General features: G+C 49.7%; 1 protein-coding gene across 1 annotated transcript in view; it reads right to left on the reverse strand.

The window, feature by feature from the left end:
• Positions 1-2,369: 2,369 nt before the first annotated feature.
• Positions 2,370-15,399, reverse strand: part of LOC123521920 (carcinoembryonic antigen-related cell adhesion molecule 3-like) — a 17,573-nt gene continuing 4,543 nt past the window's right edge. The window contains exons 2-7 of the mRNA XM_045292273.1: positions 13,109-13,468; positions 5,480-5,600; positions 3,930-3,976; positions 3,535-3,566; positions 2,957-2,998; positions 2,370-2,675 (exon numbers count right to left, since the gene is read on the reverse strand). Of these exons, the coding sequence (XP_045148208.1) occupies positions 2,625-2,675; positions 2,957-2,998; positions 3,535-3,566; positions 3,930-3,976; positions 5,480-5,600; positions 13,109-13,468 (653 nt within the window). The 3' untranslated portion in view covers positions 2,370-2,624. The remainder of the gene's footprint in view (positions 2,676-2,956; positions 2,999-3,534; positions 3,567-3,929; positions 3,977-5,479; positions 5,601-13,108; positions 13,469-15,399) is intronic.

Consider the following 15,399-nt stretch of genomic DNA (forward strand, 5'->3'; position numbering starts at 1 on the left):
TAGTCCAATACACTTCTGTTTGTTGATTTTGTATCCTGTCTCTCTGCCATATACCTCTATCTCTTCCAACTTCCACTTGTGGACTTTTAAGGATTTTCATTAAATGAAATCATATCATGTGCATGCTGTTCAGAGGTCAATGTACAAATGGATTTGTACGAAGGTGGCACATGCTAACTTCCATCCAAGGCCTGATGTGAGGGAGACCTAGAAGTAGACCACACACTATGATGACAGGGTTCAGGAGATGGCTGCTGTGTCCATGAGAGATGAAAAAGGCTGGTGGTAGGGCACATGGATTGGGAGGGGAGCAAGGGGGTGAGTATTCAGATGTGGGTTGTGAGGAAGGGTCTTTTCCTGTCCTGGACAGGAGGAGACCCTCCATGAACACCGAGGTGACCTGCTCCATTGAGCACCTAAATGTGAGAGTGTGGGGACCTCTAGGGTGCTGCACAGGCTGGGCCTGAGCCCAGGAGCAGGGAAGGACCAAGTCTACAGGGATCAGATTTCCCTCTGTGGGTGGGTGAGGATGGGAGTGAGGAAGATGTGGTGACTGTGAGGGACACTAGTCAGTTCCTCTTCCCTTGTGGTCACAGGCAGAGTGAGAGCAGCAGGGACTTGGCCTGTGAAACGAGTCTTCCGACAGTTTCTATGGAGGAATGTCTACTCTGAAACAGCATGAGACGCCACCTGGAGGTTTGAGTATAGGGTCCCAGGGTTTAGTTGAGCTCAACAGCCCCAGAGCCTTGGCCAGGGGCTCAGAGAGTAGAATTCAGTGTTTAGAGAGCTCCATGCTGGGTGATGTGTTGTGGTTCCAAAGGCAGGGTCTGGGCTCAGAAGTTAGGCATGAGAAACTCTCCCCATGTTGCACTCAGAGAGTCCTGAGTCTCAGTGCCGGGAGACTCACTGGGGTGGAAGCAGGCCCTTAGCCTCTCTGTGGGTGCTGCAATTGGCCCTGCAGGGTGTGGCAAAGGATGTGGCCAGGGATTGTTACTGCATTTTTGTTTCCTATTTTTCTTAGTAGCTGAGACCAGAGGAGGCCGCCATTGTCCCAGGATCTGCAGGGCAGTATGAGGAGAGCTGAGCATGCTCCTTGTTCAGTCCTGCTCTTGTGAATCCCACTCTTTCCTGTAAGTGTAGACCCCTTACATCAGCTCTCAATTTATGTCTTCCAGATCATCATAGTACCTTAGAAATGATATTTCAGTGAAAAGTCATGGAAGAATGAACGTGGGTCTTCAGGGAAGTCTTCCCAAATAAAGAGATGTCATGGTCACAAAATGAGGTGAAGCATCCTTTTTGTTTAGTGTCTTCCCATGCTGCAACGAAGTCTTGTGTGGCAGATGACCTAATGCAATGTGTTTTTTATCTCGACTGATGCTTCTTTAGAGAATTGCAAAGCAAGGATGTTACTCATAAGCATATGAAAATTGCACCTTGAATAAGGGAGTCCGATGCATCTGCGGGGCTGGAGAAGAAGATGGAAAGTTCCATGCACTGCTCCAAGTACAAGCAGATCTGGCTTGGAAGATGTAGCAGCCGAGTGCTCCTTCATGGCTCAGATTCTGAGACATGGTCCCAAATGCTTTGGACATGTTTTCAGGAGAGGCCAGTGCCTTCAGAAGGACAATTCTTGGTAAAATGGAGGGGGTGGGGTGGGTAATGAAAAGAGGTAGACCTCAAAGAGCTGCATTGATGCAGTGGCTGGCGCCGTGGGCTCAGGCATATGAACAATGTGAGCATGGTGTAGGATCCTACAGGGTGTCTTCTGCATGCACAGGGTTGCTATGACTCAGAACTAACTCAAAGACAGCAACACAACATTACTGGAAGACAGACAACACTTCTGCAGTGTCAGCAGAGCCTGTGACGGTGAGCTTTACTCTTCAGCAAAAGGATCAGCTCGGTTTGCAGCAGTGACTGAAAGTGGGCTCTGGAGGACTTGGCAGTACCTGTCAGGACATTGCTGGGTCCTGAATTCTGGCTCATGCCCACCATGAGTGACCCCAACATCCCCACTTAATGACTGCCCATCACCTCCCTTAAATACGAATGCCCTGAGGGCTAGACCTGTGCACACAGGAGAACGGCAGAGGTCCCGTCAGGGAATCGAGGGCCTGGATTAAGGGGACAGGTGAGTTTCCTTGTGAAGGACAGTATGTCAGGTGGCGGCCACCAGTGCCAAGGCTGAAATAGACAAGAGGGCTCCATACACAACGACTGAGAGGGACCGTGTCTTTGAAGCATCACCACCTACGGTAGCTTCTGCACTGTCCTCTCTGTGAGGCCTTCAGATGGCTCCATAGCCTGAGCTAGCTGTGTTCCCAAGGACCAAGGTCAGGTTATTACAGGGGATAAAAGAATGGGCCCCAGGTTCACGTGAGTTTTATGAAGGTATCATGTTCATGAGCAGAAAGAGACCAAATGAGAGGGAAATATCTCAGTAGTCAGGTCTTTTCCAGATGGTCTGTGGTCACCAGATTGACGACTACAGTCCATTGCCCTGGAAGCCCTGCCCTATTGCAGGCAGCAGGTTGGGAAGCCTTTTTCCTGACTCTGATTGAGCCCGGGTTGAAATGGTCACCTCTTCTCAGCCTCTCTGAAACAGGTCTTGGAGACATTCTTCAGCGTGGGTGGATCTTACAGTAAATGTTTGTGTCAGGTTTAAGTAAATCCTGTGAACAAACAGAAAGATTTAGAGGACTATGAATCACCTGTGACCTTCTCAGAACATGTGCCTACTTTTCCCCTCTGCTCGGAGTCCCACCCAGGTCTTCTCTGCGAGGGGCCTGGCTTTACTCCGGGAGGTCCCCCTTCTGGGACCTCTGTCTGGTCACCACACGAGCAGTCACACGGGCTACTGTTTGCTGAATTCCCGGCAGAGACGGGTGCAGGGGGGTCAGGTTGTGCTCTCCCTTAGGGCTGTGGGTCTAGAACATTCATGGCCCACACTCACCTCATAGATGGGAACAGCCGCCTGGTTGGCATACAGGGGGTGCTGTGCAGGAGAGAGGGAGCACATTAGAGGCAGGTATGGTAGCATTTGTTAAGGCACAGCTCCTCGTGAGCATGCGCCAGCAACCTAGTCTGGGCGGTTCTTGTCCATGACACTCCAGGGTTCATACCCCTGGATGTTCAGATCACTTCTCATCCGGAGTGACCAATTCTGATTTATGATCATCAGTCCTTTGCCTGTAACAAAACCTCATTCCTTCCTGCTGCATCTCCACCACTTCCCCTTCTTATGCTGGGATTCATGATTGTTGCTCCCAGAGACCACTCTTGGCCTGTGGGTCCTCACTTACAGGCACCAGCTTGGATGCTGGGCGGCACAGATGGGACTGGGACAGGGTCCCGGATAGTACCTTTTCCTCAGTGGAGGCCCAGCTCTGGCCAGGGCAGGTATAACTGCGTGGATTTTCCTTGAAGGAGTGGTGGGTCTGTGCTACAAGTGGAGCTTGCAGTCCCCCTGCCCAAAGCCTACACAGCCTACAGGGACCCCATGTTGAAGTGAGGTGAAGGGATTGAGCTTACCATGGAAGCAGAGTTGTCAGATTGATCACGACCTGGTGAGCAGACAAATGAGTTAGCACTATACACAGGGTGTAAATGAATTTGGGATCCTTAGAGGAGTAGAAGCTGATGGGTTCTTAGTCTCCAGAGATTTGGGGCCATGGGATTATCTCCTAGGGAGAGTAACTTGGGATACATTAGGATTAAAGAAGGAATAATTGAGATTGAGGCATAGACTGGACCCTAGGTCCCACAGGTTAGAGCTGACATGGCCACTTTGAAGATCTCTGACTTGAGGCTTCTATGTGTCCCTTCCTGAGTCCACAGGGAGGTCAGAGGCATCAGGGGTGGTGGGCAGGAATGGACACCCAGGGAGACCTCCGGCTCCCAGTTCGGCAGGCTGAACAAATACTCACCAGAGGTGGATGCCGGGGGCTGCTGATGTCCAGGATCACTCTGGCTGCTGCCCAAAGGAAAGTCAGGTTACTTATGAGGATGCAGGCACAGGTCACAGGGTTTGAGGTCAGAGCAGGGGATGAGGAAGGGAACCAATTTCCTGTACGGGGGCTCGGGGTGCCTAGTTCCTCTCTCCATCATGGCTGTGGTGGAGGGGGAGTCACACACAAGGAGCTGAATGAAGACCTTCTCTGGCTGCCACCCAGGGATTCCTGACCCTTAACCACCTCTGGATGGTTTCTGAGGCTCTGTTGAAGGGAGTGGAAAGCCTGGTCTTTCAGCCTCTGAATGACTGTTGGTTTCAACGGCTGACCATGTGCATCACAGCCCAGCATATAAGTACTGCACCATCAGGGCTCCCTATGAAGACCTGAAGAAGCTATGTTGACAAGGGACTCAGAAGAAAAGGATCCAGAAGCAGAGGTCACTCCTGCAGAACTCTGACCCACAGGGACACAGAACACAAGAAGGGCATTTCCAGTGACCACTTGAGTGAATTTGGACAAATAGTAGGAGCTCCTGTTGGCGGAGTAGAGAGCCCCGCTGCACAGTGGTTATACGCTGGGCTGCTAATTGCATGGTTAGCGATTGAAAACCACCAACCTCAATTCCACCTTACAATTGGATTAGACCAGAGCATACACACTGCTATAGATAAGAGGCTGCCACACAGTGAAACCAGGATAGATAAACCTCTCAGGGACAACCATGAGAGTAGAGATACCTGGAGGATTAGGGGAGGGTGGATGGACACAGGGGGAATTGATCACAAGGATCAAGCTCTAATCCACTCCCAGGGGGATGAATAACACAAAAGTGGATGAGGGCCGACCATGAATGATGTAAGATATGGAAATAAAAACTATCACTTATCAAGGGTTCATGAAGAGGATGGGTGAGGGACGGGGAAGAAATGGGGAGCTGATATCAAGGGCTCAAATGGGAAGAGAATGCTTTGAAAATGAGCATGGTGGCTTATGTGTAAATGTGCTTGACACACTGGAGGAATGTATGGATTGTGATAAGAGACATAAGAGCACCCAATAAAAGTATTTGGGGGGAAAAAGAAAGAAAACCACCAGCCTCTCCTCGGGAGAAAGGGGAGGCTTTCGACTCACCGTAGGAGGTACAGTCTGGAGCCCACAGGGCAGTTCTACCCCATCCTACAGGGGGGCTGTGAGTCAGAAGCATCTTGCTGGCAGGGAGTTCCCTGAGAGCTCACTGCCCCAGATCAGCACTGTGGGCTGTGGTCTGAGTGAACTAGCACTGCACAGAGGAGCGGGGCCATAACTGTCCCTACTCTGTAGACAAAGGGACTGTGAGGACCAGTCAGAGGACATCCAAAGGGAGAGAGGAGCCTGGCTAGAACAAGAGGGGAGGTTCCTTGGGAGAGGGACAGAGGCTGGAGAACAGGGAGAGCCAGGACCCCAATCTGAAGGTGGAGCTTCCTTCCTCCTGGCCTGGGATCAGTCTAAGAGCAGGAGGTGAGGTGGAGGGTGAGTCCACCTACCCTTTAGTCCTGGTGCGGAACAGGAAACATCCCAGGGCGGCGACCAGGAACACCCCAACTGCAATCACGATGCCGGTGATGGCCCCAGCAGAGAGGACCTGACCTCCTTCAGACCCGACACCTGCAGTGGACAGAAAGAATCTGGACCAAGATCCAGCCTGGTCAGTGTCATCACCAGCAGGTGGATCTGAGTACATGTTCCCAGGTAATGGTGACACCTCATGGGAAGAGACCTTCTCTTCACCAACACCCGTTTATACTGAGGAGCAACCACTCTCCCCACAGTGGCCTTGAGGGCTGAGCCCTGAATTGCACTCTGTCCTTTAGGGAAAGCCATCCAGGAGCACTCAGGCGTTTTCAGGACTGTGAGTGGGATAGGAAACTCCTCTGAAAATGTTTGTGTTCGTCTACTGCTGGTCCTCGTCAGACTCTTAGCTCTTGGGCTCTCCAAGCCCTCTCCTCACCTCTGCGACCCCTGGGCAGGGACCTCTTAGACAGATTGCATCCTGTCAAGTACATTTCACCTGTGTCTTATCATCATGTGACTGTCCCGTGAGCTATTCCATTGACGATTGCCAAGACCGGGCCCCCTCCACAAACGGAAAGGAATGAAGAAGCTGTGGTTCCAGAAAGTGGGTCTTGTGCTGGGCTGTGCTCAGAGCCCTTCCTTATTGCATGCAGGTTCTGCCTCTTGGTGGGGAGGAGCCTTGTTCCTCTACTGTGCAGAGGGTGCACTTGAGAGCACAGTGACGGGACAAGCGGTGGATAGGACTTGGTGGCAACAACTAGGGCAAGGTTAACCCTGGGACACTTCGTTTCAGAACAAAATGTTCCCACAAACTGGTGCGGCACTGCAAGCACTGATTGTTTGATGCCAACAAATCTGAAAAGCAACTACCTAGCCGACGGATAAAAACCTAAATCCTGAGAGCTCCCTGCTATTGAGTTCATTCAGACCAATGCCAGTCCTGTAGGACACAATAGAACTACCTTGTGCATATCTGAGTCTGTAACTCTTTACTGCAGTAGAAAGCCTCATCTATTTCCTGAAGAGCAACTGGTGGTTTCAAACTCCTAACCTTGTGGATCGCGGCCCAATTTGTAATCACTATGCCACCAGATGATCCATATGTGTGCCTGTTCTAAAGAAAAGTGGTCCAACAAAATTTGCAAATTGCGAATAATATCATTGTAGCATCACATACAAAGAAAATCTTGCTGAAGATAATTCAAAATCAGTCGCAGCAGTATATGGACAAGGAGCTGTTAGAAATCCAATAGGAGTTAGAATAGGACATGAAAGGAGGTATATCAATACTGATCTCAGAAAGATCTTGGCTGAAAGCAGAGTTCCAAAAAGATATTTACTTGTGTTTAGTTGGCTGTGCAAAGACATTGGTTGCCTGAATCCTAAGAAATTATACATACCATTCAGAATAGGAATTCCAGAACACATAATTTTGCTTATACGGAACCTGTATAATGAACAGGAGGCATATTTTAAATATAGGAAATGAGGGCTGTGTCTTTTCACCAGACTTATGTAATTCATGGTTCAGAAGCTCTACGATGTAAAAAGGAATGATTCATCAGGACTGGAGGAAAGCTCTTTACCAACCTGTGATGTACAGACGATGCCATCTTGCTGCTGAAGGTGAAGAGGACGTGAAGCACTTCCTGATGAAGAGAAAGTACTACAGCAGTCCACGTGGATGAAACTCAATGGAAAATAGCCACAACGTGACCAATAGACAAGAGTACCACACGCACAGGGGAGGACTAAGTTGTCAAGTGCTTCAGCTAAGGTGGATCCAGCTAAGGTGGATCCACAGTCAACACTCATGGGAGCAGCAGTCAAAAAATGAAGCACCTATTACATTGTGTAAATCAGCAGCCTAGATCTCCTTAAAATGTTACGGGACAAAGATGTCATTATGAGGCCTCAAGGGCGCTTGACCCAAGTCGTGGTATTTTCAACTGCCTTGTATTCACGTGAAAGTTAGACAATAACTAAAGAAGACCCAAGAAGAATTGATGCATGTGAATTATGATGTTGATGAGGAGCACTGAACGTGCCATGATGGCCAGAAGAACAAGCAATCTGTCTTGGGTAAACACAAGCATCATGCTGGCTAAAGTTGAAGGGACTTGAAAAAGAGACAGACGCTCAAGAAGGTGAATTGCCCCGGCGGCTGCAACAATGGGCTCAAGCATCACCCTGGGGATGACCCGGAACAGGCAGTGTTTGCTCCGTGGTACGCAGAGTTGCTATGAGTTAGAGCTCACTAGATGGCACCTAACATCACAGTTCAGAATACAATTGCTGGAGGAAGGTTTTTCCCACCACTCATCCTCTGATCGGTTGTATGGTGCAGGAGCTCTTGTCCAGGGACAGAGCCATCCTCTCAGTGAGCTGAAAGCTGTGTCCACTGTGGAGTCAAGAGGTGGAGGTTTAGTGTGGCTAAAGAGACAGGCCAGGACTACAGCGGTCTCAAGTTCGGACACTGTGATGTTGCCAGCACACATGGAGGACTTTATCAACGGCTCTTTGAGAATCCAAGGTGACAGTGAGATGGGGCTTGGGGCTGAGGTGAAGACAACCCTTCCCTCACTAGGTAATGGGTGCATCTCCCTGACTGAGCTCTGAACCACTGTGGAGTATCAGCCCATGACCTCTCCTGAACCTGTGTCCAGCAGCCTTGACATCAGGTGGGATACGTGACCCCTGTGGTCCTTTCTCAATGCTTTGTGTGACTATATAATGATAGGTCAGTTCTCTAGTGGACACCTTCATGTATAGAGAGAAGCTGGGTTCACAGCTCTCCACCTCTGAGTTAAAACCCAAACCAAATGAAAATCACTGCCTGCCACCCCCGTGAGGTTCTGAGACTTCATCTCTTTCAGGGAGTAAAAAGCCCCCCCCCCATCTTTTTACCTCTTTCTGGGAGAAGAAAGCCCTCATCTTTTTCTGAGTGAGCAGCTGTATTTTCAAATTGCTCACCTTAGTGTTAGCAGCCCAACAAGTATCCACTATGTCAGCAGGACTCCTCTGGGTTATGACAGTTAAAGTTGAGGAAGGGACGCCATTTGGATTAAAAAATAATAATAATAACTTACACAGAATTGAGGTGGGCCCAAGGCAAAACAGTCTTCAAACCCTATCAGATGGACAGACTTTCATCTGAAAGATCTGTTACACTGAAAGACACTTTTACTTTCTGGTGTGTGGATGGACTAGCAGATACTGGAAACCCATGAGGGAAGTGGTTATAGTTTTCACAAGAGACTGGTATTCTTAGACTCTTCGATTAGGACATACGTGTGCAACCCTCCCTGAAGGGATTCATGGGAAAATCTACCAATTCTTCCAAATGTAATTAATGATTTATCATTCTACCTTTCACACAAATGAACTCAAGATAGATTGAAGACCTAAATATAAACCTTAGAAACATAATGGCTGTCAATCAAAAACAGAGACAGCCTTAGGGACATAACACAAGGCATAACTATACCACTGGACATAATGAGAAATACCACAGTATAGAAAACAAACTAGAGGTCTTGGAGTTTCTGAAAATTTGACATTTAGGCACATCATAAGAATAAAAAGAGAACACACACTGGTGAAAAATACTTAGCATCAATATATCTGATAAAGGGCTCATTTTAAACATCTCTAGAAAACTACAACACCTTAATAAGAAAAGGACAAATAGGCCAATCCAAAAAATGGGCGCAAGACATGATTAGAAAATTTACTAAATGTGTAAGGCCAGGTTGACTAGAGAAACAAATCCAGTGAAACTCAGCTGTGCAGAGGGCTTAGAAACTGCTTGACAGGTGAGGTTGATGTTGTCCCCTGGAGAGTAATGCTCAGCTGAGGGGGAGATGGTGGGGGTGTCTGGGCCATCTGGAGCAAAGATAATAAAGCCATGTTGTCATGGAACCAGAGGGAAGGGCCACAGCTTTCCCCCTGAGTCTGGTTTTAAACAGTCCTATAGACTGAGCTCCCCTACTTCTCTGAGCCCGATTCTGAGACTACTGACCTGTTTCTCCAGCTCAAGCTTTGACTCTGAGCATGTCATTGACCAAGGGCAGCCCCGCCCCTTCTCATCTCCTACGTGACTCTGCCTGCCTGTATTTTCCGGAAAAAGGACGCCATGGCCACCCTGGGTGCCTGTGCCTTACACCTGAGTACCCTGACGCTGGCTGGACTCTGACAGTGTGGAATTGGGCTGGAGCTTGTGTCACGCGGGAACAGAAGATACTCACAGAGAACCTTCAGGGAGAATGGGTCACTATGGCCGGAACTCCCTGGGTTCCTGGTTATACATTCATAATGTCCTGATTCATCCCTTGTGACATTATGTATAGTGAGAATCCTGTCGTCCATGGACAGTTCCAGCCTGGAATTGTCTGGGAGGCTCTGACTGTTTATCAACCACTGGTAGGCTGTGTTCTGAGTCTCAGGTTCACACAATAAGGTTACAGAAGCCTTGTCCTCTACAGGGTCAGAGCTGCTGCTCTTGATGGAGGGTTTGGGTAACTTCCCTGTCAGAGAAAATAAAGAAGAGATGACCTCTTTGGTTACCTTTGATTCCTGTCAAGCATCTGCCAATCAGAGCTGGCAGTGTACACCTCTCAGCCAACCTACAGTCTTTAACACATAAAGCAGGTCTTTGCATTACAAGAGAAATACCTGGCAATTGGAGTGCTCAGAATATCAGTTTTACCTGCTAATTTAATCACATGGAGGGAAAAATTCTGATTTTCTCAAATCTTAACGGAGTAGCTACATTTACTCAAGGAAAGTCACCGGACTAGAGACCAGAGATCATCCCTGGCCTCTCCTAGGCTCCTCTCTGACTGGGCTCTGGATTAACCTCAGTGTCATTATATGGACCTTGTGCTTGCTGTGGTCCCTCCAACTGATTGATTCTACGTTGATCCAACTGACAGAGTCTACATTGCTCCCACTGACAGATTCTACATTGATCCAACTGATTGGTTCTATATTGCTCCAACTGACAGATTCCACATTGTTTTTCTGAAACATAATTTTTCCTTCAAAGATCTCTAGATATCTGTAATGATGGGATTTCTGCTTGTCTTTAAATTAAAGATATGGGGCATGAGTAGAAATTATACTCAGTGAGACCAGGAATAAGCCCAGTGGTTACTCCTGTGGTCAGGCCAGGAGGCCAGAAGATGGGGAAATTCTTCTCAGTGTTTGATGAGAGGTTATGGCCCCATAGGCTTGAATCCAAGTATGGCAGTCACCTAATCTGGTGTCAATTTAAGGAGTAAGAGTGTAGGAGTGGAGTCTAGGCTCTCAATCTGGACATCGCCAGTGAGACTTCGGTGTGGGGATGGCCTTCTCCTGAGAATTCTGGGATATCTGGTACTTCCTCCTTGGAAGCAGAAGACACACCTCTCTCTCTGCTACTCCCTGGGAATCACAGCAGAAGACAAGCCACATGGACGCAACCAGACCTCGGAAGCCGGGGAAGACACAGAGAGATCCCCAATGACACTGGATCCAAAGACTTTCTACCCACGGGCCTGTGAGCTTCTGCATTCAGCATCATTGCATGTGTTTTGTGAGTCTGAAGAGGACTTTATAGATTGATATCAGAAATATGGGCTAGTATCGGACTTATGGGCTTGATCTGGTCTGGGCTGGGATGTTTTCTCAATGTTCAATTGCTCTTTCTTATACACATATGTGTGTCCATGGATTTGTTTCTCTAGTCTACCCAGACGAACACTCCAAGGAGCAAAATAGAAAACACCGAGGGAATAGCCAGGAACTGGGTAGCTTTGGAAATAGGAGCCTATTCTCGCTCCTGGATCTTTAATGTCCCTTGTTCTCTGACTGAGGACAGGTGAGGGAACCCTTACCTTTCCTGACCTAGAGTCAGGAGTTCTCAGTGCAGAGGGAATACTGGTAGGAAGGGAGGGAGAGTATAAATTTGCTGATGACCTGACCATTGTCGACTACTTATCAGTAGTGGATTTGGATATGAATTAGATGAAATGTTTAAATTTCTTCCATATCTGAAAATGATTATGAGTGACTCAAAGATCCAAGATCAATTACTGGAAAGAATTGTGCTATGGAGAATTTTAGAAGACCTCAGGCTAAGCCCTGGCATGCAGCATAGATAGGACAGTTAGAGGAAGATGCTGACGGCTGCTTGAAATCATGGGTTCCTCAGGTGGGAAGAGACAGGTGAGCCTGCTGAGGGGACAGAAGGGATCAGAGGGGAATTCCAGAGAAGACGTCAAGCTAGAAGAACCGATGTGTTAGTGAATGCAGAAAAGAAGTCCTTGACATACACTCTTCTGAGACATTGTGATTCATTCTTTCCCAAGTTCAGAGCAATTTATTCCCACTGGATCACATGTGCTCAAGGAGAGAGAGCAAAGTCCTCTCCTTTATGCTCCGGTGGGAGAGACACAGCACAGTGCCGTCCACAAACACAGTAATGACTCCCCTCCAGTGTGGATTGGCTGGATGGACGTGGAGGCCTGTGCCTGCTCCCAACTGAGTGTTGAAGTAAGGAATTGAGTTCTAAGATAAAACCTCATGATCTACTCACTTGTTCGACGCTTTCCCTTCCATCCCCTCGCATATAAATCTCTTCCTTCCAACTAGGGAGTTTCTGAGATGGAGAGATCTGAACCAGGGACTGCTTTCAGGGTCCAAACACCCAATAAGGCCACCCAAGTTGGGGGAAATGTCAGGGCCGTGGCGGCAGACAGATCTCAATGTGAAACTGATCTGATAATCATGGTCCCTGTGAACCTGATTCAGAAGTTCTTCTCTCCTTGCCTCAGTTTCCCCTCAGTAGAATCCATGAAAGGATAAATAGTACCTAGTGTTTGCAAGACTGTCTTAATTGACCTCCACATATTCCCAGTTGTCCGACCGGAAACGGGGGTCAAGAAGCTGCCCTCATCACCCGGTCAATGGTGTCTTACTGTCTGCCTCACTCGAGGGCTCCCTCCGAAGGGCAAAGAGGTCTGTGGCATCTTCTGCCCTTCCTTCCTAGGGCCCTGCCCTGCTTCTGGAGCAGTCTAATTCCTGGGGGTAGTCATCTGAGGACCTGGGTGTCTTGTCTGTCTCTGTTCTCGGGGAAGGACTCACTCCCCCAGTCAGGCACTAGATGCTCTGTGTGGCTGAGCCCAGGTTCAGGAGCTCCGAGCCTCTGCAGCCAGGAACTGGTTGCTCCCACTCAGCCTTTCCTGTGCGGTGACTATGGACCCTGCTCCGGGCTGCCCGAGACCAGTGGAGTCAGAACTAGGAGGGTCCGGGGAAGGGCCGTCTTGGGACTGAGTTTGTCTGTGAGGACCGGGAGTCTCTCAGGTCCCGGTCTGTCCAAATCCCCTGAGTGACTCCCAGGTGAAGTCCCTGGGGGGTTGGGGGAGCCCTCAGAGGGTCCTCGCTGCAGGGAACATCTGCAGGGTCTGGATTCAGGAGAGGAATCCTGATGGAAAAGGTCAAATCCAGGGATGGACGAGAGCAGTGAGTGCAGCTTAGTAACGGATCCAGACCTGTCAATCATTATCTTAAAGTAGAATTAGCCCCTCCCCATGCCCAGATGTCAGAGAGGGATGACTCACGGAATACATGGATCTGTCCCGTCAGTTTCTCAGGCACTCCGTCTGCCTTTGTTATTTGTACCATGTAGGTGCCTGTGTCTCCCAGGGTGACATTCTGCAACAGCAGGGACCCATTGGGGTATATGGTCTCTCGACCCGTGTGGGCTGGTCCCCTAGTAAATATTCCAGATGGTACTGCGTATGTTCCAATTCGATTGTTTGGTATTAGAACACTGTTCCCTTTATACCAATTGTAGAATGCAGCCTCTGCTTGTGAAGAATGGCGGAGAAGAACATCCTGTCCTTCAGCAGCAGCGCGGGGCACGGATTCAATGGTGAGTTGTCCTGTGGAGGGTGGGATCCAGGAAAGTAACAGTAAGACTAGAGGGAAGAGAGAGAGAGTGACGTCAGCACGTGGACCAGGGTGTTGGGAGGGAAAGCTGGGCCCTTGAGTCTGAGCAGGCGTCTCTCAGCCCTGGGACAAGGAGTGAGCTTCTGAAGGTCAGCCCTGCTGAGTGCCTTTGATGCTGTCAAATTTCTCGTTTCTCACACTCTCCCCAGGTCTCTGCAGGGCTCACTCATTCATGGTCCTCAGGTGTCTGCTCGCGCTGAGCAGCATCCCGGGAGGTCGCCTTCCCTGACATCTCCTCTACAGACCTCTGTCCCCACGACTGTCCTGTCCCTGCTCTGTGCTGCCCTCCACGGTGCTTATGAACCTCTGACATCACGTGCAAGCCTGTGTACTTGTCTAGCTTCCCCTCCGCTAGATGGGAGCCTCATGAGAACGAGGTTATTCCCTGGCCTTTGCTGACCCCCGTGCCTAGACGGGCCTCAGAGTCCTGTCTCAGCAATCAGTGAAGGTTCCCAGGCCCTTCCAGGTCCTGGTGTTCCTTACCTCATGCCTGGGATTGGCCGGCAAGGACAAGGTTTAGTCACCAGACACTTTCCCAGCTATCAGGTGGAAGGAAATTGCTATAAGCGCCTATATACGTTTCAAAAATCCATCGTCAGCAGTTGAATGGACCAACTGTGCCATGGAAGCAAAATGGGGCTTTCTGCTCCAGACAAGACGGACAGCCCTGGAACTCAAAGGGTCGTTTCTACCCCGTCCTGTTGTCACGTTTGACGTCATGACAGTGCATTTTCCTTTTCTCTCGTTTTTCCCTCCAATTCCTGTGAAAGGACATTTCCTCTGTCCTCTCTAAGTTAGCACACATTTCCTGTGTCCTCTCTAATCCAGGGAGATTTCTGCCACCTCCCAGACGTTTGACCTGCTGAGGAGACCCTAGCTTCTCTCTGTTCTTCCCACCCCCACCCCAGGGAATTGCCCCCTCTTACCTGTGAGCAGTGTCCCCTGCCAGGAGCAGTAACCTTTGCTGGGAGTGACTGAGGGGGGCTCCATGGGTCCCTGCTGCTCTCTGCACCCGCCGTGGGAAGAACTCCGGCCCCAGAACTGCTCACCAAGCTGGTGCCCCAGAGGTGTCAGCTCTGCTGTCTTCCTTCCTCTGAGCACCAAGCCCTGTCCTGGGGCAGGAGCTTCCCCTGGTCATGTGGGCTGGGTGTGGTCTCTCTTGAACTTCTCTCTTCTCCCCTCCCTTTTCATCACTGCCTCTAAGTTCACATCTTCCCTTGCTCTTCTGACCACAAGTGGGAAGCACTGCTGTTTGCCTTCTGAGCCTGACTCGCCCGCGTCACACCCTGGTCGCTGGGGGAGCTCAGTGCTGGGAGGCGAGCCTCTGGGCTCTGTCATTCCCAGAGTCCTGCTTCAGGATGCACACTTGGCTCTCCCACCCAGTGCCTTTCAACCCCTTTGGTTGCGCCCTTCAGAGCAGGAGCTCCAGGCGTAACAGCAGGACTGCCTGTCACCGGGAACTTCATGTGGTTGTGCAGCAGAATCTCTTGATGAAGCATCAGGTATCCGGGTGATGCCCTTGAAAAGTGGCCCTCGATATTAACTGTGAACGCAGATTAAGGTGAGGAGGTCCTGCAGGGTGAGGGCCAGGGACATGGTTGGTGAGGGTGGCTTCTCACCCTCTCCTGTGTACGTGGAAGTCTGAAAGCCAAGACCCAGCTCACTGCCATGAAATTGATTAGGACTGGACCCACTCTATAAAGGGGGCTGGAGACTGTAACCCTTTGCGGGGGCAGAGAGCCTCATCTTTGTCCCACTAATGGGCTTGAATCTTTGACCTTGCACTTGGTAATCCAACACCTGATGACCACCACCACAATCACCATCCCTCACCACCTCCACCTCCACCTCCACCTCCTCCACCACCTCCACCTTAACCTCCACCACCTCCACCTCCACC

The sequence above is a fragment of the Echinops telfairi genome, unplaced genomic scaffold (genome assembly GCF_000313985.2).
Source record: "Echinops telfairi isolate 266 unplaced genomic scaffold, ASM31398v2 ScPeMD7_655;HRSCAF=1070, whole genome shotgun sequence".
Lineage (NCBI taxonomy): Eukaryota > Metazoa > Chordata > Mammalia > Afrosoricida > Tenrecidae > Echinops > Echinops telfairi.